The sequence below is a fragment of the Salmo trutta genome, unplaced genomic scaffold (assembly GCF_901001165.1).
Source record: "Salmo trutta unplaced genomic scaffold, fSalTru1.1, whole genome shotgun sequence".
In the NCBI taxonomy this organism is placed as follows: Eukaryota; Metazoa; Chordata; class Actinopteri; order Salmoniformes; family Salmonidae; genus Salmo; species Salmo trutta.
This window is the reverse complement of record NW_021823195.1, coordinates 494,343-518,669: the sequence shown is the minus strand read 5'-3', so window position 1 is coordinate 518,669 and position 24,327 is coordinate 494,343. Positions and strand designations below refer to the sequence as shown.

Genomic DNA, 24,327 nt, shown 5'->3' with positions numbered 1-24,327 from the left:
AGCTGGACTGACACCCCTGCCTGTTGTAGCTCCACCGTGTGGCCAATCTAAATGTGCTTACATATGTTGAGTTTTGACAGTGAACCAATTTTTGTCACAATACGAATATCCTTGTCTGCTTTGTATGCATTTATGTGTGAGACCACGCCCACATGAATGTTAATTGGGAAATAGCGGCCATGTTTTTGTTACTAGTATGGAAATGATTGTGTTGATTAACCTTGGTCCATACATGCCACATGTCAAGTTTTGTGCAGATCCGTCAATCGGTGCGAGAGGAGTAGAGTTTCAAGTGATTTTCACAAAATTCTAAATGGCGGAAAATCCATCATGGCGGACTTTATGGGTTCTTGAGGGAAATTTGTTCCTTGTGAGGAGAGGGACCTATGGACCAAATTTCATGACTCCAAGTCACACGGGGTGCGGGGGCTGACCTTTCAAAGTTAGCATATTCAATAGATTGTTATAGCGCCACCATGTGGCCAATTGGCATAGTGTTGCATGAGAGGGTGTGGCCTTTACCACGTCGCACAGTCCTGGGCCTTATCATCTCACGGGAATTATTATTCTCACCAAAACGGCAGAAAAGGAAACATACCAATAATGAATTGGAACAAATTCAATAGGGGTTCTCTTCTACAATTGGCAATACTATTTTATCAGGTTACAATAGATATGCACATCTACCATTCCAGTGTTTAATTGCTATATTGTAATTCCTTCGCCACCATGGCTTATTTATTGCCTTAACTTACCTCATTTGCACTCACTGTATATAGACTTTTTCTTTTCTTCTACTGTATTATTGACTGTATGTTTTGTTTATTCCATGTGTAACTCTGTGTTGTTATTTGTGTCGCACTGCTTTGCTTTATCTTGACCAGGTTGCAGTTGTAAATGAGAACTTTTTCTCAACTGGCCTACCTGGTTAAATAAAGGTTAAATAAATAAACAAACAAACAAACAAAAAACAATACAGATATACTTCAGACCGAATAAACACTGCCACCTTGTGTTCAGATAACGGAATCATGTGAAGACATAACAAAGCAGAATAAACGGTGCTGATGTGATTAACTCGGGGAACCGTCTATTGTGAAGTGTCCTATATTAGTAGGAACTGGGCTGCAGAGACCGGATGTAGGTTGTGTTTACTGTGATCAGGTAGTAAGTTACTTTGTATCAAGGATGTAGCCGAATGCTTTTTACCAAGGCCTTGGACGCAACACCTACAATATGCTTTCCAGGACAGACTGTTGGATTTGGATCGTATATAGGCTGCTGTTCAGTCGCTGTTTTTGGTCAGATGTGGCCAGACATTACGGACAAGATGGATGCGGTGGCTTCTGGGGGCTTACAGTACAATAACAGAGGGGTGTGTGAACACCGATATCCATGTTTACGGAGGGGAAACCTGCATTCTCTGACTTCACAGTAAGAAGGCCTATTATTCATCCACTTATCACAGGCCTGTGTATTAGGCTATTGGACAGCGTGATGAAGAAGAAATAGGAATTCGGTTCAAATATTGTTTATTCCAAATCGGAGTTATACTGCCATTTCATTTGTAGGCTACCCCATCGAATAAAGGGTGTAGGTTTAGTATAGCCTTCAACAGTCTACATCCCCTTAATACTGTATTGTCACAAAGCCGTCCGTTCCAGCCAGTGATGCAGAATGACTGATCCAAACAGCAACACGGACTTTATGGCTGGCTACTCCGGTATCACCAGACTAAATGTAGCTGGCAGTGGGTTACCTCGTCGGACTGTGCTGAACTCTCCCCCTCCTCCAGGCAGACTGACGTCCCTGCGGTCCCGGGACCTGACTCTGGGCGGGTTCAAAAAGGTGATACCCAATGGGAACGCTCATACGGTATATCACAGACTACGCACTCAACCCATAGAGATAGATAGAGGACTCATCTTTGTATCTGTGCCGCCAGGGCCCTGCTCCAGGTATAAGCTAAATAAGCAGCCACTTAGGGCCCCAGGCTGCTAAGGGGCCCCAGGCTGCTAAGACGCCCCCCTACTCAATTAGCCACGTCAGAAAAAAAAATGGATTGATAGTCTAGCCAGCCAATTTATCTAAACTAATCGTAGCCACATTTTTTATTTAATTTTATCTTTATTTAACTAGGCAAGTTAGTGAAGAACAAATTCTTATTTTCAATGACAGCCTTGTTCAGGGGCAGAACGACAGATTTTTACCTTGTCAGCTCAGGGATTCAATCTTACAACCTTTCGGTTACTAGTCCAATGCTCTAACCACTAGGCTACCTGCTGCCCCAGGTATACCGACCAGGCAACGCAGGGCACATGCAAAATTGCAGGAAATTAGCTGTAAAACGGCAACAACAAAAAATTGCTCTGCCCCATGGCAAAACGAGTAGAATTGCATGAAATGTTATACAATTGAAAAAATGTCTCTCTGCCCCATGCCAAACTGTGTAGAACTGTAGAAAACTTACTTTAAAACTGCAACATTATCTTCACCCCATGGCAAAAGGTGTAGAATGCCAGGAAATGTACTTTAAAACATAAATATATTATCTCCACCATAAAGTGGGGGGCCACTAAAATGTAAATGTATTTAACCTTTATTTAACTAGGCAAGTCAGTTAAGAACAAATTCTTATTTACAATGACAGCCTACCAAAAGGCCTCCTGCGGGGACGGGGCTGTGATTGAAAATAAAAATAAATAAATATAGGACAAAAAACACACATCGCGACAAGAGAGACAACACAACACTACATAAACAGAGACCTAAGACAACATAGCAAGGCAGCAACACACAACACAGCATGGTAGCAACACAACATGGTAGCTGCACAAAAAAATTGTACAAACATTGGTCACAGACAACAGTACAAAGGGCAAGAAGGTAGATGTTCTTCTTCACGATTGGCTGAACCCTCCTGATGACCCAGTTGGACATGACCCCAATAGGATCAGCCAATGAAGTTGAAGTCCCACCCAGTTGACTCCATTAAAATGGCGAAAGCCCTGTGGTGCTGCCCGTGCTAATCCCATAGATAGAACAATGAGCCATATATTTCACCTGATGTATAAATGTGAAGCATCCGCTTGGCGTTTCCACTTACTACCAAATATGGTAGTGAGAGGAAGCCCAGTGGCCGGCGGTGGGAAAAGATGGAACGAGATGGATGTTGGCTGACATTCTGCTAATTTTCTCATCGATGAAACATTTGATCTCAATACAATTTTCTGTTCGAAAACAAGAATGAATATGTTTACGAACAGAGTGGACTACGTTTTGTAGACTTTACCCTTTTCCAACATATAAAAAAATATACGTTGTTTAGGAGTGCAGACGATTTGAGTTATTGCACGACATATCCCATCGAGCCATGCGAGAAGAGGCTGCATGACGTCAGTTCCCAGACCAGTCAGCGTCCAGCTACGCCAATGACGTCGGTGGATCCGGGTCAAGTAGCAACGATATCATCCTTCTCCACCGTTATCTGACATATAACTCAAACCAGTCGTGACTGTTCAAAAACAATACATCATTTAAGTTTCTTTCCAGCGAATTTCTTAGTTACATAATTATATAAACTAGCAAATGAGTTTTGAAGTTGAAGGTGCAGTATTTATGAAGTTTGACAGTGACGAAAACTAACACGGCTAGTTTAGCCAGGGAAAACAAGCTAGAGACCGGATATAGCTGGGCGGACATGCGCACTAGGCTAATTCAGAACAGATTGTAGTTTTTATACCCTGATATCAGGAGCTGTCGGGAAAAAGTTGGTTTAAACAATTCAGAGACAAAGGAATATCAGATGGGAAATATTTAAGGAGAGCGAATCGATATGCTATGCCAAAATCAGCTGTAAATGTCCATCGTAAAAGCTTAAAACTCTGTCTGCGTGAATCTGAATCCAGAAAATGAATGGTGAAGTCTCTTCCGGTCACGGTAGACTCATCGTCCTCGCCACTCTATTTTAAGTACTACTAAATAACCAGTCTACAGTGTAAACGGAAACACAGTGGGTGATGAACAAAAGGCAAATATACAGCTGTCCAGTGTCCTGTCACAAGCATTAAACAAAACAGTCATGATATTCAAATGTGACAAAAATAGTAGAAATTAATCATTTATATTTTTATTACAGAAAACCTTCGTACCCAATGTCCATTCTCTGAGGAAAAGTAAAGATGAGTGAGTGTGGACTGTATTGCTTGAAGACACATTCCATTAGACTACCAAGGATCCAGTTTAGAAGAATACATGTTAATGTTGATCACCTTCCCCCAGGTTAAAGGAAGAGGCCCATGTTGCACCAACGAAGGACAGAAGAGTGAGGGAGGACAGGCACAGGGAGAGAAGAGCGGAGAGAAGAGAGCGCCCCCCTCAAACCATTCAGTCCCACTCCATCTTTGAACAGGGTCCTGCAGACACAGTAAAGAAACCAGGTGAATTGTACCTTCTCTGCCAGAAGATCTCTTGACTGTGTGTTATAGAAATAGGTTATTATTATGATCATTAGAAACAGTTGATTCCAGTGTGTCCTGTCCTCTGTTCTGTGCAGTGGGGTGGAGAGGGACCGACCTTAGAGACGGCAGCTCCTCTCCTGTAACTAAGTGTTTTAAGAAGGAGAGACGTACTTCAGAGGAAAACAATGATATGTTACACAAGCTTCAACGGGATGATGTGAGTAAAACACAGCCTTAATGACTAGTCAACCTATAGTAACACAGCCTTAATGACCAGTCAACCTATAGTAACACAGCCTTAATGACTAGTCAACCTATAGTAACACACACAGCCTTATTGACCAGTCAACCTATAGTAACACAGCCTTAATGACTAGTTAACCTAAAGTAACACAGCCTTAATGACTAGTCAACCTATAGTAACACAGTCTTAATGACTAGTCAACCTATAGTAACACAGCCTTAATGACTAGTCAACCTATAGTAACACAGCCTTAATGACTAGTCAACCTAAAGTAACACAGCCTTAATGACCAGTCAACCTAAAGTAACACAGCCTTAATGACTAGTCAACCTAAAGTAACACACACAGCCTTAATGACTAGTCAACCTATAGTAACACAGCCTTAATGACTAGTCAACCTATAGTAACACAGCCTTAATGACTAGTCAACCTATAGTAACACAGCCTTAATGACTAGTCAACCTATAGTAACACAGCCTTAATGACTAGTCAACCTATAGTAACACAGCCTTAATGACTAGTCAACCTATAGTAACACAGCCTTAATGACTAGTCAACCTATAGTAACACAGCCTTAATGACTAGTCAACCTATAGTAACACAGCCTTAATGACTAGTCAACCTATAGTAACACAGCCTTAATGACTAGTCAACCTATAGTAACACAGCCTTAATGACTAGTCAACCTATAGTAACACAGCCTTAATGACTAGTCAACCTATAGTAACACAGCCTTAATGACTAGTCAACCTATAGTAACACAGCCTTAATGACTAGTCCCGTTCTGTTCTGACCAGCAAAATAAAAGTTCTGAACTGGTTCGAACCAAAGAAAAGTACCGGTTTATATCGTTCCTTTTTAAACCAACTTCACCAATCCTGCAGTGCAGTAGAGCAGCTTGTTATGGAGCTGGAAAGCTATAGCTCAGTGAGGTGTTTACATGTGTGATAGAAAGACTAGTCGGGCGTGAGATGCAACTGAAATTTGGAATCAGGGCCACAGAATTATACCTACAGAGGAGCGGCTTCTGGAGGAACTTTGAACGTCTTTGATCTTCAGAGTTGGTTTAACATTGGACCAGAGAAGCTAGCTAGTTAACAAGCTTGTGTGTGCAGAGCGGTACCAGAATGCAAATCACATCTTACCTTTCTGTAGTTAATAAACCCAATGTGATAACTACAGTATCCCTAACTAGCATTGAAAAAGTGAATCCATTCTTCTCTAATTAAAAATCTCTCCCCGCATCTTCTGAATCATGCTTGTAACGTCAGTAGGTTACAGCAATGCTTTGGAGGGCGAGGGGCAGGTAGCCTACACGCACACATAATGGCAACGATTTTTAGCTGGCAGGCAGACGCTGGAAGAAGTTTCTGATTGACAGAGGGATAACGTTATTAACTGGTTCCCATGTGTTTAACGTAACAGTTCTGTTCCGGAACAGTATAGATCACTTTCATTCCCGGTTCTGGTTCTGTTCGTAGAAACATTTCATTATTTCCACGAACCAGTTCCAACCCCTGGTTGAAATACATATTTATTTAAACCGCACACTTTTTCCCCCATGTAGTTTTTAGATGATCCTGGTTTGAAAAATGATGCCAAGAACAAGCCGATTCAACTGCCACTGTATCAATCCAGAAACTTCCTGATAGAGGCAACAACTCCATGTAAGTATATACAGTGCCTTCAGAAAGTATTCATACCCCTCGACTTATTCCACATTGTGTTACAGCCTGTATTCATATCATTTTTAGATTTCAAAATGTATCAAATTAAATAGAAATATCAAATTTACATAAGTATTCACACCCTTGAGTCAATACATGTTAGACACTCACCCACTGCCAAAGGTGATTCTAAGAGCTTTGCACACCTGGATTGTACAATATTTTCACATTGTGGAGTAACTACATGTTGTTGATCCATCCTCAGGTCGACTATCAGCCATTAAACTCTAACTGTTTTAAAGTTACCATTGGCCTCATGGTGAAATCCAAGTGGTTTCCTTCATCCCCAGCAACTAAGTTAGAAAGGACGCCTGTATCTGTGTAGTGACTGGGTGTATTGATACACCATCCAAAGTGTAATTAATAACTTCACCATGCTCAGATATTCAATGTCTGTTTTTTTTAACATTTTTACCCATCTACCAATAGGTGCCCTTTGAGGCATTGGAAAACCTCATTGGTCAATGTGGTTGAAATTCTCTGCTCGACTGAGGGACCTTCCAGATTAATTGTATGTGTGGGGTACAGAGATGAGGTAGTCATTCAAAAATCATGTTAAACAATATTCGACTATTACACTGAGTCCAATCAACTTTATTTAAAAAGCCCTATTTGCATCAGCTGATATCTCAAAGTGCTCTACAGAAACCCAGCCTAAAACCCCAAACAGCAAGCAATGCAGGTGTAGAAGCACGGTGGCAAGGAAAAACTCCCTAGAAAGGCAGGAGCCTAGGAAGAAACGGGATCCTATTCTGGCTGTGCAGGTAGAGATAAGAGAGAACATGGCCATTAAGGCTAGATTGTTCTTCAAGATGATCATAGATGACCAGCAGGGTCAAATCAGTGGTTGTAGAGGGTGCAACAGGTCAGCACCTCAGGAGTAAATGATAATAATCCCAGTGGTTGTAGAGGGTGCAACAGGGCAGCACCTCAGGAGTAAATTATAATAATCCCAGTGGTTGTAGAGGGGGCAACAGGTCAGCACCTCAGGAGTAAATGATAATAATCCCAGTGGTTGTAGAGGGAGCAACAGGTCAGCACCTCAGGAGTAAATGATAATAATCCCAGTGGTTGTAGAGGGAGCAACAGGTCAGCACCTCAGGAGTAAATGATAATAATCCGTCACTCCTCAACAGGTCAGGCTTGGTCCTGTTTGTGGATGTGCCAGAAAGAGGGCCAATTATCTATAAATTCTACCTTTTGGGAGGAAACAGGAAACAGTTTAACAAGTGATTGAGTTGTGTGACTGCTGTAGAGCTCATCACTCCCCCTAACTGGGAGGGGGCCAGAGACTCTCTGCTGTAGAGCTCATCACTCCCCCTAACTGGGAGGGGGCCAGAGACTCTGCTGTAGAGCTCATCACTCCCCCTAACTGGGAGGGGGCCAGAGACTCTCTGCTGTAGAGCTCATCACTCCCCCTAACTGGGAGGGGGCCAGAGACTCTCTGCTGTAGAGCTCATCACTCCCCCTAACTGGGAGGGGGCCAGAGACTCTCTGCTGTACAGCTCATCACTCCCCCTAACTGGGAGGGGGCCAGAGACTCTCTGCTGTAGAGCTCATCACTCCCCCTAACTGGGAGGGGACCAGAGACTCTCTGCTGTAGAGCTCATCACTCCCCCTAACTGGGAGGGGGCCAGAGACTCTCTGCTGTAGAGCTCATCACTCCCCCTAACTGGGAGGGGGCCAGAGACTCTCTGCTGTAGAGCTCATCACTCCCCCTAACTGGGAGGGGGCCAGAGACGATTACTCGATGCCGACACATCTTTCTAGCTGATTTACACGCTGAAGCTATGTTGCGCTTGGTGACCTCTGGCTGTTTCATCCTAACATCGTTGGTGCCGACGTGGATAACTATATCTCTATACTCTCTACAGTCGCCAGTTGTAACTTTAGCCAGCACCGTCTTTAGATTAGCCTTAACGTCGGTAGCCCTGCCCCCTGGTAAACAGTGAATGATCGCTGGATAATTCGTTTTAAGTCTAATACTGCGGGTAATGGAGTCGCCAATGGGGTAATGGAGTCGCCAATGGGGTAATGGAGTCACCAATGGGGTAATGGAGTCGCCAACGACTAGGTCAATTTGTCAGAGCTAACGGTGGGGAGACTCCGGCGGCTCAGACCCCGTAACGGTGGAGGAGACACCTGGGAAGGCTCAGACCCCGTAACGGGGGAGGAGACACCTGGGAAGGCTCAGACCCCGTAACGGTGGAGGAGACACCTGGGAAGGCTCAGACCCCGTAACGGTGGAGGAGACACCTGGGAAGGCTCAGACCCCGTAACGGTGGAGGAGACACCTGGGAAGGCTCAGACCCCGTAACGGGGGAGGAGACACCTGGGAAGGCTCAGACCCCGTAACGGGGGAGGAGACACCTGGGAAGGCTCAGACCCCGTAACGGGGGAGGAGACACCTGGGAAGGCTCAGACCCCGTAACGGGGGAGGAGACACCTGGGAAGGCTCAGGCCCCGTAACGGGGGAGGAGACACCTGGGAAGGCTGAGGCCCCGTAACGGGGGAGGAGACACCTGGGAAGGCTCAGGCTCTGACTGACTCGTTGCTTAGTGGGGAAAACTGGTTGAAATGTTTCTAACAGGCTGAATGAGCGACCGGTTGAGCATGTGGACAGCATTTCTTTCCAGAGTCCATGTTGTTGCCTGGCTGTGCAGGGGGATTAACATTAACTACCTGTATTTCCTGGTGGTACAGACACCATCCTCCTTTCCTACCCTTTAATTTCCCTCGGCCTAACTATCGCATCTGAAGCAGGGTTCACAACCCAGCGATGCTCCTGTATATTCCCGAGGACAGCGACTGCAGTGAGAAGGCATCATTTTACTCAGCTTTTCCGTCTGGAAGAGGTCCTGCAGATCCACGCCAGATTAAACGTTTCCAACCCGGACGCTTTTGGAAGAAAGTAGAGGGAGGACAAAACTAGGACGTTGGTAAACTTGATAAAGCCAGAGTTTGATTAAACTGTTGACAGTAAAAGAGAGAAAATAACAACAAACAGCACATCAGCAGAGACAACGGGGAAGTCCTTTGTTCAGCACGTTTTTACTCCTGAATTTATTTAGGCTTGAAAACTTATTCACTCAAGACATTTCAGCTTTTCATTTTTAATTTGTTAATTTCTACAAACATAATTCCATTTTTGACATTATGGGGTATTGAGTGTAGGCTAGTGACACAATCTCAATGTAATCCATTTTAAATTCAGTCTGTAACAACAAAATGAGGAATAAGTGAAAGGGGTGTTTCCTGAAGGCCCTGGATGTAGACAGTTAGACATGCACATACATGGAGGATATATGGAGGTGCACAGACTCAATACATAAACACATGATACATGCGTTTCAGTCTTGTCAATCCAAACGGGTTCCCAGGTAGCTGATGGTCCTGTGTTTGTTGCCCTACAGCATTCAGAGCTCCTGCTACTACTAACCCACACCTGGCCCTTCAGCATGGAGCAGGACATCAGTATAGACCAGGCCAGGGTGTCCTGAGCCCAGACCAGATCCCTCAGTATAGACCAGGCCAGGGGATCTGGAGCCCAGACCAGATCCCTCAGTATAGACCAGGCCAGGGTGTCCTGAGCCCAGACCAGCCCTCTGTAGCAGAGCTGTTCCACCAGCTGACGGTTTCAGAGACAGAAGAGTTTCTGTTCATCCAGCTACCTGATACTATCCCTGGCCAGCCAACCACAGCCTCCGTCCCTGGCCAGCCAACCACAGCCGCCGGCCAGCCAATCACAGCCCCAGAAAAAAATGCTAAAAAAGACTCCAAGTCCGACGGCAAGCGCTCCTCTCACAATAAAGCCCCAGTGAGTAACGACCACATTACATCCTTATTTTCTACCGTCCACTTCATTCTAACAGACAAGCATTTCACGCTAAGGTCTATATTTGTTGTATTCCACAGGACCCTGCTAGAGACAGCGTTCCCATCCAGTCAGAGTTCTCCTAACCCCTGACCCCTGACCCTAAAGGCCATGTTCTTCCTCAGGACCCTGCTAGAGACAGCGTTCCCATCCAGAGTTCTCCTAACCCCTGACCCTACTAACCCCTGACCCTAAAGGCCATGTTCTTCCTCAGGACCCTGCTAGAGACAGCGTTCCCATCCAGTCAGAGTTCTCCTAACCCCTGACCCCTGACCCTAAAGGCCATGTTCTTCCTCAGGACCCTGCTAGAGACAGCGTTCCCATCCAGTCAGAGTTCTCCTGACCCCTGACCCTAAAGGCCATGTTCTTCCTCAGGACCCTGCTGGTCAAGATGCTCCTGTCCTGTCAGAGTTCACAGAGGGGTTTCTGGGTAAACTACAGATCAGGAAGTCTGGCAAGGTGCAGCTGGTGCTGGGAGACATCACCATGGACGTCTCAGAGGGAGCTGCCTTCTCTTTCCTACAGGTCCGTTAATATAATAGACATCACTCTGAACGGCCTTCCCCTTTAGAACAGGTCCGTTAATATAATAGACATATTACAGGGTTAGATGGTGTTGAGACATCACTAGGAACGGCCTTCCCCTTTAGAACAGGTCCGTTAATATAATAGACATATTACAGGGTTAGATGGTGTTGAGACATCACCATGGACGTCCCAGAGGGAACGGCCTTCCCCTTTAGAACAGGTTCCTAACAGTCTAGTTCTCCTGTTTAGTCCTAAAGAACCACATAGTCCTGATTCACTGTGATCCAGGATGTGTTTAGTCCTAAAGAACCATGTAATCCAGGATGTGTTTACCGTAATTTCCGGACTATTAAGCGCACCTGAATATAAGCCGCACCCACTGAATTAAAAATATATATATATTTTGAACATAAATAAGCCACACATAAGCCGAAGGTGTCTACCGGTACATTGAAACAAATGAACTTTACACAGGCTTTAACGAAACACGGCTTGTAACAAAAATAAATAGGCTTTAACGAAACACGGCTTGTAAAAAAAATAAATAGGCTTTAACGAAACACGGCTTGTAACAAAAATAAATAGGCTTTAACGAAACACGGCTTGTAACAAAAAATAAAAAAATTAGCAGTAAGCTTTAGTTGTCTTTTTGCACTGAGTCAATTCCTCACGCTGCTGTTTCCAACGTCTTATCATCGACTCATTAAGACCAAGCTCCCGTGCAGCAGCTCTATTTCCTTTTCCAACAGCCAGATCAAATCGCCTTCAACTTGAAAGCTGCATCATATGCATTTCTCCGTGTCTTTGCCATGATGAGGGTGACAAAATGACTACCGTAATCAGAATGATGGGAAGTTTGAGAGCGCTCAATTTAATCTAAACAGTAAACAAAGTTGTTTGACCTTAACCCGTTCGGCAATTTCATTGGTCTAATGAAAGCTTCATGCCGCCAAAAAACTGAGCACGTCACAGAATGTGTTTTTTTGGATAAAAGAAATTTGAAAGCGGGAAAAATCCATATATTAGCCGCGTGATTGTTTAAGCCTTCGAGGTTCAAAGCCTGGGAAAAAAGTAGCGGCCTATAGTCCGGAATTTACGGTAGTCCTAAAGAACCACGTAGTCCAGATTCACTGTGATCCAGGATGTGTTTAGTCCTAAAGAACCTCATAGTCCTGAATCACTGTGATCCAGGATGTGTTTAGTCCAGATTCACTGTGATCCAGGATGTGCAGACAATGTCTTAGGGTCAGACAATAAGGGGCTAAATCATCTGTTATTTCTCCCACAGCAACTGGTGTCTGTGCGTCTGTCTGAGGGCCCGACTGGAGACATGAGTATCCTGGGGAACGTGAAGCACAAGCTGGTCTGTTCTCCAGACTTCCAGGCCCTAACCCTTAACCCTAACCCTTAACCCCTAAACCCAAACCCTAACCCCTAACCCAAACCCTAAACCCTAACCCAAGCTGGTCTGCTCTCCAGACTTCCTAACCCTAACCCTACCCCCTAACCCCAAACCCTAACCCAAGCTGGTCTGCTCTCCAGACTTCCAGGCCCTAACCCTAACCCTTAACCCTAACCCAAGCTGGTCTGCTCTCCAAACTTCCAGGCTCTGCTACAGGAGCCATCACCGGACCACTCTCCAGACTTCCTAACTCTAACCCCTAACCCTTAACCCCTAACTCCAAACCCAAGCTGGTCTGCTCTCCAGACTTCCAGGCCCTAAAGCTAACCCTTAACGCTAACCCCTAACCCAAGCTGGTCTGCTCTCCAAACTTCCAGGCTCTGCTACAGGAGCCATCACCGGACCACTCTCCAGACTTCCTAACGCTAACCCTAACCCCTAACCCTAACCCAAGCTGGTCTGCTCTCCAGACTTCCTAACTCTAACCCTTAAACCCTAACCCCTAACCCCAACCCCTAACCCTTAAAATCAATTTTTATGCGATTTTTCTCGTAAAAAAGCGATAATATTCCGACCGGGAAACCCTGTTTTTGTTCAAAGACGAAAAAATAAAAACATGGTGTCGCCTCGTGCACGCGCCTCAGTCTCATCGTTCTCAGATCGACCACTATCCAAATGCGCTACTGTTTTTCAGCCTGGGCCTGCAAAGGCATCATTCAGCGTTTTGCCGACTTCTGAGAGCCTATGGGAGCCGTAGGAAGTGTCACGTTACAGCAGAGATTCTCAGTTTTCAATAAAGAGAGTGTAGAAGGCCAAGAAATGGTCAGAGAGGGCACTTCCTGTAAGGAATCTTCTCAGGTTTTGGCCTGCCATATGAGTTCTGTTATACTCACAGACACCATTCAAACAGTTTTAGAAACTTTAGGGTGTTTTCTATCCAAATCAAACAATTATATGCATATTCTAGTTTCTGGGCAGGAGTAATAATCAGATTAAATCAGGTACATTTTTTATCCGGCTGTGAAAATACTGCCCCCTAACCCCAACCCCTAACCCCAACCCTTAACCCCTAACCCTTAACCCCAAACCCTAACCCTTAACCCCTAACCCTTAACCCCTAACCCTTAACCCCTAACCCTTAACCCCTAACCCTTAACCCCTAACCCCAACCCAGGCTCTGCTACGGGAGCCATCACCGGACCACTCAGCACATCTCTGACTTATATACAGTTCACCTTGTTCAGCATTAATGTGTAGATATTGTAGTTTTATTATACGATGGGAGCATTAATGTGTAGATATTGTACATAGTTTACTTTCATCATACAGCGTTTATGTACCTTGTCGATTTCCTCCCAATTTGTTTTCACTGTATAAACATTGTGTATAATATGAAGTGTTCTTTTTTTTTATTTTAAATGTACGTAAATGTTTATTTAATAAAAGATTAGATACAAAACATGAGACAACTTTTTACGCAGGTAAAAACTAATAGTCTACAAACAAAGTAACTGGTATGTCAACACTCAGCCGGCAATTATCTTAACAAAGACTATATCTAGTATAGACTAGCCTGTACAGTACGTAATGTATAGAGACAGTATATACAGAACGTGGCCCTGGGGGCAGGAACTGAACTTCAACATAATTCATCTTTTCCTACTAGAAAAAGCACTGCTTTATGATAGTTCACAGTGAATTCTCATGAGAATGTCTCATGATCTTTCACAGACGGATGAAGGTTCTTTCACAGTTTGAGGCGTTTAGGAGCATTGATATGACTATGGACAACTGATAAACAAAATAAATTTTATTTGTGACGGTAACTTGCCTTTATAACAGCACCCTTCCTCTCCAGAACAACTCAGGCCTTTTTCCCGCTCCTCGCTGTCGTAGCGCCTACAGATTTAGTCTTCACCACTTTCACTTTGGATTTCTGTTTGCCTCCTTTAGTAGCCGTTTTGTCCTTGTGGGTCTCTTTCCGTCTGATCAGGTCCTCCCGTCCGATATCCATCATGTGTTCCTCCCAGGACTTCATCTCATTCTTATAGCGTACCTTATCATCCTCCGCCAGCTGCACGTAGACCTGCAGAGCACAGAGAGTCAGTCAGTCACGTAGACCTGCAGAGCACAGAGAGTCAGTCAGTCACGTAGACCTGCAGAGCACAGAGAGTCAGTCAGTCACGTAGACCTGCAGAGCACAGAGAGTCAGTCAGTCACGTAGACCTGCAGAGCACAGAGAGTCAGTCAGTCACGTAGACCTGCAGAGCACAGAGAGTCAGTCAGTCACGTAGACCTGCAGAGCACAGAGAGTCAGTCAGTCACGTAGACCTGCAGAGCACAGAGAGTCAGTCAGTCACGTAGACCTGCAGAGCACAGAGAGTCAGTTAGTCACGTAGACCTGAAACATCAGAGTCAGTTAGTCACGTAGACCTGAAACATCAGAGTCAGTTAGTCACGTAGACCTGAAACAGAGTCAGTTAGTCACGTAGACCTGAAACATCAGAGTCAGTTAGTCACGTAGACCTGAAACATCAGAGTCAGTTAGTCACGTAGACCTGAAACATCAGAGTCAGTTAGTCACGTAGACCTGAAACATCAGAGTCAGTTAGTCACGTAGACCTGAAACATCAGAGTCAGTTAGTCATGTAGACCTGAAACATCAGGGATTAATTTTTTTTGGTCCTCAATCTACACACAATACTCCATAATGAAATTGAAAACAGGTTTACATTTTTGCTAATTTACTACAAATAAAAAACTGAAATACAATATTTGCATATATGAGACTCTAAATTGAGCTCAGGTGCATCCTGTTTCAGGTGAAATGTTTCTACGACTTGATTGGAGTCCACCTGTGGTCAATTCAATTGATTGGACATGATTTGGAAAGGCACACTGTCTATATAAAGGTCCCACAGTTCAAATCAAATCAAATTTATTTATATAGCCCTTCGTATATCAGCTGAAATCTCAAAGTGCTGTACAGAAACCCAGCCTAAAACCCCAAACAGCAAGCAATGCATGTGAAATAAGCACGGTGGCTAGGAAAAACTCCCTAGGAAAAACTCCCTAGGAAGGCCAAAAACCTAGGAAGAAACCTAGAGAGGAACCAGGCTATGAGGGGTGGCCAGTCCTCTTCTGGCTGTGCCGGGTGGATATTATAACAGAACATGGTCAAGATGTTAAAATGTTCATAAATGACCAGCATGGTCAAATAATAATAATCATAGTAGTTGTCGAGGGTGCAACAAGCACGTCCGGTGAACAGGTCAGGGTTCCGTAGCCGCAGCCAGAACAGTTGAAACTGGAGCAGCAGCATGGCCAGGTGGACTGGGGACAGTTGGTCCCACAGTTGACACTGCATGTCAGAGCAAAAACCAAGCCATGAGGTCGAAAGAATTGTCCGTAGAGCTCAGAGACAGGATTGTGTTGAGGGACAGATCTGGGGAAGGGTACCAAAAAACTTCTGCAGCATTGAAGGTCTCCAAGAACACAGTGGCCTCCATCATTCTTAAATGGAAGACGTTTGGAATGACCAAGACTCTTCCTAGAGATGGCTGCCCGGCCAAACTGAGCAATCGGGGAAGAAGGGACTTGGTCAGACGATGGTCTCTCTGACAGAGCTCCTCTCTGGAGATGGGAGAACCTTCCAGAAGGACAACCATCTCAGCAGCACTCCACCAATCAGGCTTTTATGGTAGAGTGGCCAGACGGAAGCCACTCCTCAGTAAAAGGCACATAAAAGCCCGCTTGGAGTTTGCCAAAAGGCACCTAAAGGACTCTCAGACCATGAGAAACAAGGTTCTCCAGTTTGATGAAACCATGATTGAACTATTTGGCCTAAATGCCAAGCGTCACATCTGGAGGAAACCTGGCACCATCCCTACGGTGAAGCATGGTGGTGGCAGTAGTCAGGATCGAGGCAAAGATGAACGGAGGAAAGTAACAGAGAGATCCTTGATGAAAACGTTACGAAAGCACTATATATCAAACACTTCATTCCACCTACTTGTTGCTGTGAGGTTGACAGTTTGGTCCAGTCCTCCCGCAGCATCTTCATCTTGCCCTGAGGGGAAAAAAGGTGACAGTGTTATAGCAGCATTATAACAGGTAACAGTGTTATAGCAGCATTATAACAGGTAGTGTTATAGCAGCATTATAACAGGTAACAGTGTTACAGCAGCATTATAACAGGTAACAGTGTTATAGCAGCATTATAACAGGTAACAGTGTTATCCAGCACCTTCGGAAAGTATTCCGACCCTTTCACTTTTTAAACATGTTGTCCTCAGTACTAACCTGCGTGGTCGTCCCTCTGGACTCCTCAGTACTAACCTGCGTGGTCGTCCCCCTGGACTCCTCAGTACTAACCTGCGTGGTCGTCCCCCTGGACTCCTCAGTACTAACCTGCGTGGACGTCCCCCTGGACTCCTCAGTACTAACCTGCGTGGACGTCCCCCTGGACTCCTCAGTACTAACCTGCGTGGACGTCCCTCTGGACTCCTCAGCACTAACCTGCGTGGTCGTCCCTTTGGACTCCTCAGTACTAACCTGCGTGGTCGTCCCCCTGGACTCCTCAGTACTAACCCGCGTGGTCGTCCCTCTGGACTCCTCAGTACTAACCCGCGTGGTCGTCCCTCTGGACTCCTCAGTACTAACCCGCGTGGTCGTCCCTTTGGACTCCTCAGTACTAACCCGCGTGGTCGTCCCTTTGGACTCCTCAGTACTAACCCGCGTGGTCGTCCCCCTGGACGACTCAGCACTAACCCGCGTGGTCGTCCCCCTGGACTCCTCAGTACTAACCCGCGTGGTCGTCCCTTTGGACTCCTCAGTACTAACCCGCGTGGTCGTCCCTTTGGACTCCTCAGTACTAACCCGCGTGGTCGTCCCCCTGGACTCCTCAGTACTAAACTGCGTGGTCGTCCCCCTGGACTCCTCAGCACTAACCTGCGTGGTCGTCCCTTTGGACTCCTCAAAGTTTTCTGCCATGAAGATGTTAAAGGACGACCGGGGACGTTTGGGTTTGCCCAGACTGTTCAACTCCTAAAAGTGGAAGATGGTGGTCAAGTCAGATGAGTTACCAGGAACATTTCAGTGGCACAACATCAGAACACACCACTACTAACACAAGGCCTTAGTAGTATGCCATTACATTCACTAGGAGGGGCCTGTCATGCCAAATAGTGTCCACAGCACATCACTATGCAGATCAATGAGCTACACTCACCCTCTTCCTCCTGATGGCTTTCCTCTTGGCCAGCCTCCGTCTCCTCTCCTGTTTCAGAGCAGCAGCCTGTGCAGGTGTGAGCTGGGACTGGTACCTCTGCATGTCCACCTTAAACTGTTCCCTGGCAACCACTGACGCCTGTTGAAAAGGCTGTGGGGGAAAGTCAACGTGTATTTAGCTAATTAACCACACAAGTCTGTCCACAGTACAACAACATTGATATGTCTTTTCAGGTGGGCTATAAGTCAAAACAGCCTATTTTCAGTTATTTAAATACACCGCCAAGTAGATCCATGCTGGTAGGAAGTAGACGCATGACAGTCTGTGTAGTCTTCTCTGATGGAAGGTGCAAACATGGACCACAGAAGGGTCAAATGTATTCTCTGTCACCCAAGGAGACAGAAGATATCTGGGGGCCTTGCCATCCAAGGTGTCAGGGTCTGGGGGGGGCTTGCTGTCCAAGGTGTCAGGGTCTGGGAGGGGGGGGCCTTGCTGTCCAAGGTGTCAGGGTCTGGGGGGGCCTTGCTGTCCAAGGTGTCAGGGTCTGGGGGGGGGGGGCCTTGCTGTCCAAGGTGTCAGGGTCTGGGAGGGGGGGGCCTTGCTGTCCAAGGTGTCAGGGTCTGGGGGGGGGGCCTTGCTGTCCAAGGTGTCAGGGTCTGGGGGGGGGGGCCTTGCTGTCCTACCTGTTTCTGGTCTGCTGTCAGAGTTCCCCACTGGTGTGCAATCTTCCTTATCACATCGACAGCTTTGACGTCTGAAACTCACATCAACATGAACTCAGTGATGTGTGAAGATAAAGGAATGAGTGAAACTGTAGAGATACAATACATTCTAACACCAGTCACCTGGATACTCCCTGACAACGAGAGGTTGCTGCTGTTTCACAAATCTCATGTATCCGTTCAGGGGCCTCTTAGGGGGAGCGCCGGCACTGGTGGTGAAACTCTTTACAGCTGGGGTCACATTGACGAGCCTACAACACAGCACAGTACATTATCCCTACGACACACACCACAATACATTATCCCTAGACACACAACACAATACATTATCCCTACGACACACACCACAATACATTATCCCCACGACACACACCACAATACATTATCCCCACAACAAACCACAATACATTATCCCTACTACACACCACAATACATTATCCCTACAACACACCACAATACATTATCCCTACTACACACCACAATACATTATCCCTACTACACACCACAATACATTAGCCCTACTGCACACCACAATACATTATCCCTACAACACACCACAATACATGATCCCCGCTACACGCCACAATACATTATCCCCGCTGCACGCCACAATACATTATCCCCGCTGCACGCCACAATACATTATCCCCGCTGCACGCCACAATACATTATCCCCGCTGCACGCAACAATACATTATCCCCGCTGCAAGCCACAATACATTATCCCCGCTGCACGCCACAATACATTATCCCTACTACACACCACAATACATTATCCCTACAACACACCACAATGCATTATCCCTACAGCACACCACAATACATTATCCCCGCAACAATACATTATCCCTACAACACACCACAATACATTATCCCCACAACAATACATTATCCCCACAACAAACCACAATACATTATCCCCGCTACACACCACAATACATTATCCCTGCTACACACCACAATACATTATCCCTACTACACACCACAATACATTATCCCTACAACACACCACAATGCATTATCCCTACAGCACACCACAATACATTATCCCCGCAACAATACATTATCCCTACAACACACCACAATACATTATCCCCACAACAATACATTATCCCCACAACAAACCACAATACATTATCCCCGCTACACACCACAATACATTATCCCTGCTACACACCACAATACATTATCCCTACTACACACCACAATACATTATCCCTACTACACACCACAATACATTATCCCCGCTGCACGTCACCATACATTATCCCTACTACACACCGAAATACATTATCCCCGCTGCACGTCACCATACATTATCCCTACTGCACACCGCAATACATTATCCCTACAACACACCACAATACATGATCCCCGCTACACGCCACAATACATTATCCCCGCTGCACGCCACAATACATTATCCCCGCTGCACGCCACAATACATTATCCCCGCTGCACGCCACAATACATTATCCCCGCTGCACGCCACAATACATTATCCCCGCTGCACGCCACAATACATTATCCCCGCTGCAAGCCACAATACATTATCCCCGCTGCACGCCACAATACATTATCCCTACTACACACCACAATACATTATCCCTACAACACACCACAATGCATTATCCCTACAGCACACCACAATACATTATCCCCGCAACAATACATTATCCCTACAACACACCACAATACATTATCCCCACAACAATACATTATCCCCACAACAAACCACAATACATTATCCCCGCTACACACCACAATACATTATCCCTGCTACACACCACAATACATTATCCCTACTACACACCACAATACATTATCCCTACTACACACCACAATACATTATCCCCGCTGCACGTCACCATACATTATCCCTACTACACACCGAAATACATTATCCCCGCTGCACGTCACCATACATTATCCCTACTGCACACCGCAATACATTATCCCTACTACACACCACATTATCCCTTGTCATGGAATCATTTTAAGATTATGTTACAATGCTTTTATTGCATCATGGTTGTGTATTGCAACAGAATAGAGTATTTTAACTATTGTGTGTGTGTTCTACTGAGGAGGGCCTCTGGGAGATAACTCTGACAGGAGATTTACGATGTCTTTGGGTGATAAAACCTAAAGAACATTCCAGAGCATGATTTAATGTTTCTGTTCTATATGGTACCAGGGGGGGATGGTTCTAGTTTGGAGTCAGAGGGCCAGACACTGGTCTGTTCTATACCGTACCAGGGAGAGACGGGTTCAGTTTGGAGTAGGAGGACCAGACACTGGTCTGTTCTATACCGTACCAGGGAGAGACGGGTCCAGTTTGGAGTAGGAGGACCAGACACTGGTCTGTTCTATACCGTACCAGGGAGAGACGGATCCAGTTTGGAGTAGGAGGACCAGACACTGGTCTGTTCTATACCGTACCAGGAAGAGACGGATCCAGTTTGGAGTCAGAGGGCCAGACACTGGTCTCTACAATGAAACCTGTTGACACAGCAGATGCTGTCTGCTATGGATTACAGATATCTGTCATCCAGACCTTCACCTGGTGACCCATTCTATCTGTTGTTCGTCATGTAGGTTGAAAGGGGGGTATCTTAGCTATAAAATACCTTTGTTCTTCTGTCTCGCCACTCTCAATGGATCATTAGAAAATGGTGAATCGTTGACAAGTCATTGCTATTGCAAAGCTCTCATTATTAAAGATTTAGTTTAAGTATAACTGACTTGTGTGATAAGTTTGTCTCTCCTCATTTGATAGTAGAGAAATGAGCTACCACACCACAATACATTATCCCTAGTACACACCACAATACATTATCCCTAGTACACACCACAATACATTATCTCTACAACATCTGGATAAGAGCGTCTGCTAAATGACTTAAATGTAAATGTAAATGTAAATGATACATTATCCCTACTACACACCGCAATACATTATCTCTACAACACACCGCAATACATTATCCCTACTACACACCGCAATACATTATCCCTACTACACACCACAATATCCCTACACCACACCACATTATCCCTACACCACACCAATACATTATCCCTACTACACACCACAATACATTATCCCTACTACACAATACATTATCCCTACTACACAATACATTATCCCTACAACACAATACATTATCCCTACAACCCACCACTATGAATGGGGTAGCCTTAACCCTTCAACACACCACTATGAATGGGGTAACCCTAACCCTTCAACACACCACTATGAATGGGGTAGCTCTAACCGTACACACACCATCATTCATCCACCTCATATCACCAGAAAGCTCGTCCTATGCAATTTGAATATGTTAATATGACCAATATAGGCTATATCTAGATAGATAATCAACCACATCAATACATAGTTAGATTTGAGAGTTTAATAGTCACATGTACAGAGTTGTAGACATAATTACAGGGTAGAGTGAAATTCTTGGGCACCGAAATCCAACGATACAGGACAAAGCAAAACAACAATAAATAATTATACTTATAAAACTGAATAATACTATATAGATACTAACAACTGTGGCATGACGAGTGGTGGCTATTCAACAGCCTGATGGTCTAGGGGTAGAAGCTGTTGACCAGCTGGTAGTTCTTTTATATGACTAATCTCTACAATAATCCAACACTACATTCAGAAGGTCAACATGTTTTATCGTTCCTAGATGGCTAGTTTACCCAAATCTAAGCAATGTGGTCAGTCACACACTGACACCTACTGCAGCCCTCATCCTCCACATACACCCGTTCACTCCCCCCTATCTGAGATATCTACTGCAGCCCTCATCCTCCACATACAACACCCGTTCACTCCCCCCTATCTGAGATATCTACTGCAGCCCTCATCCTCCACATACAACACCCGTTCACTCCCCCCTATCTGAGATATCTACTGCAGCCCTCATCCTCCACATACAACACCCGTTCACTCCCCCCTATCTGAGATATCTACTGCAGCCCTCATCCTCCACATACAACACCCGTTCACTCCCCCCTATCTGAGATATCTACTGCAGCCCTCATCCTCCACATACAACACCCGTTCACTCCCCCCTATCGGAGATATCTACTGCAGCCCTCATCCTCCCCATACCACACCCGTTCACTCCCCCCTATCTGAGATATCTACTGCAGCCCTCATCCTCCCCATACAACACCCGTTCACTCCCCCCTATCTGAGATATCTACTGCAGCCCTCATCCTCCACATACAACACCCGTTCTGCCAGTCACAATCTGTTAAAGGTCCCCAAAGCACACACATCCCTGGGTCGCTCCTCTTTTCAGTTCGCTGCAGCCAGCGACTGGAACGAGCTGCAACAAACACTCAAACTGGACAGTTTTATCTACATCTCTTCATTCAAACACTCAAACTGGACAGTTTTATCTCCATCTCTTCATTCAAAGACTCAATCATGGACACTCTTACTGACAGTTGTGGCTGCTTTGTGTGATGTGTTGTTGTCTCTACCTTCTTGCCCTTTGTGCTGTTGTCTGAGCCCAGTAATGTTTGTACCATGTTTTGTGCTGCTGCCATGTTGTTCTCTTAGGTCTCTCTTTATGTAGTGTTGTGTTGTTGTCTTTGGTCTCTCTTTATGTAGTGTTGTGTTGTTGTCTTAGGTCTCTCTTTATGTAGTGTTGTGTTGTTGTCTTAGGTCTCTCTTTATGTAGTGTTGTGTTGTTGTCTTAGGTCTCTCTTTATGTAGTGTTGTGTTGTTGTCTTAGGTCTCTCTTTATGTAGTGTTGTGTTGTTGTCTTAGGTCTCTCTTTATGTAGTGTTGTGTTGTCTTAGGTCTCTCTTTATGTAGTGTTGTGTTGTTGTCTTAGGTCTCTCTTTATGTAGTGTTGTGTTGTTGTCTTAGGTCTCTCTTTATGTAGTGTTGTGTTGTTGTCTTAGGTCTCTCTTTATGTAGTGTTGTGGTATCTCTTGTTATGTTGTGTTTTGTCCTAGATTTTTTATTGTAAATCCCAGCCCCCGTCCAAACAGGATGCCTTTTGCCGTCATTGTAAATAATAAACATTTGTTCTTCACTGACTTATCTATTTTTAATAATGGTTAAAAACATTTTACTAAATAAAACATGTCCTTGGCCACCAGTCAGTGGCAGTCAAGCTAACGTTAGCTAACCCTAGCTAGCTAGCTAGCTCGGCTCTAATTAGACTAATACTGCCGTGATAGCTGGAAATACAGCAATTCCTTTGCAGAATTGGCTTTATGGATGTCCAAACAGCTAAAATACCAATGAGAAATTGTACAGGGTGGCTTACTAAACTACCTACCTAACATAGCTAAAACTATCTATCTAGACAACGGGAAGTTTTGCTCCTTATGTTACCTTGTCAGACTGGAAGCGTCGGAGAAAAGACTGAATGACTTTTTCAAAAAGCCAGAAAACAACAGACCGAAAGGCGCCATTTCTGGTTGAAAACACTAGACGGTCAGAGCTGACAGAGACAACAACGGGATTGACTGACTGACTGGCTCACAACCTCCTCGGTGTTTGTCAGCTACCGAATTCAGTCCTGTCCGTTTGCCCCCGCCATGCACGGATAACGCGCCTTCACCATCCCGCTGCATTGTGGGATAAGGTCATGGCGGTGTTGACGTAGTTTAACATTCACCGCAGCACATTCACCACAAATTGGAGCATCAACCAATTGAACCAAAAACATGTGACCAATAAATAATCAAGTGACTTTAGAATTACTCCAATAAATTGCCGTGTTCTTGACCCATGGGTTTCATTTATATAAATTATTTTTTTTGCGTTCTTGACCCATGGTTTACATTTATAAAAATGATAATTGCTGCGTTCTTGACCCATGGGTTTCATTGCATTAGTTGTACAAACAATTTTTTTATTTTATTTTCTTTAACCAGGTAGGCCAGTTGAGAACAAGTTCTCATTTACAACTGCGACCTGGCCAAGATAAAGCAAAGCAGTGCGACAAAAACAACAACACAGAGTTACACATAAACAAACTCACAGTCAATAACACAATGGACAAATCTGTATACAGTGTGTGCAAATGAAGTAAGGAGGTAAGGCAATAAATATGTCAATAGTGGCGAAGTAATTACAATTTAGCAATTTACAC

General features: G+C 45.0%; 2 protein-coding genes across 8 annotated transcripts; one reads left to right on the top strand and one right to left on the bottom strand.

The window, feature by feature from the left end:
- The first annotated feature begins 996 nt into the window (after positions 1-996).
- Positions 997-12,711, top strand: LOC115189577 (DNA-directed RNA polymerase III subunit RPC4-like). 6 transcript variants are annotated; one of them, XM_029748197.1, is made up of 8 exons: positions 997-1,434; positions 4,139-4,185; positions 4,282-4,439; positions 4,556-4,677; positions 6,272-6,371; positions 9,845-10,248; positions 10,681-10,830; positions 12,122-12,711. In XM_029748197.1, exons 1-8 carry the CDS (start codon positions 1,396-1,398, stop codon positions 12,242-12,244), a joined length of 1,143 nt encoding a protein of 380 aa, XP_029604057.1. In that variant the 5' UTR covers positions 997-1,395; the 3' UTR covers positions 12,245-12,711. The 6 variants fall into 6 exon arrangements, with proteins under 6 accessions (XP_029604057.1, XP_029604054.1, XP_029604055.1 ...); XM_029748194.1 differs by lacking the exon at positions 997-1,434 and adding an exon at positions 1,441-1,875; XM_029748195.1 differs by lacking the exon at positions 997-1,434 and adding an exon at positions 1,441-1,848 and having other exon boundaries at positions 12,122-12,710.
- Positions 4,108-23,806, bottom strand: LOC115189583 (transcription factor A, mitochondrial). 2 transcript variants are annotated; one of them, XM_029748205.1, is made up of 8 exons: positions 23,565-23,806; positions 18,311-18,438; positions 18,149-18,219; positions 17,466-17,615; positions 17,186-17,281; positions 16,248-16,304; positions 14,067-14,321; positions 4,108-4,415 (listed from the first exon to the last, which is right to left on the bottom strand). In XM_029748205.1, exons 1-7 carry the CDS (start codon positions 23,642-23,644, stop codon positions 14,100-14,102), a joined length of 804 nt encoding a protein of 267 aa, XP_029604065.1. In that variant the 5' UTR covers positions 23,645-23,806; the 3' UTR covers positions 4,108-4,415; positions 14,067-14,099. The 2 variants fall into 2 exon arrangements, with proteins under 2 accessions (XP_029604065.1, XP_029604064.1); XM_029748204.1 differs by lacking the exon at positions 4,108-4,415 and having other exon boundaries at positions 13,485-14,321.
- Between the last annotated feature and the right edge of the window lie 521 nt (positions 23,807-24,327).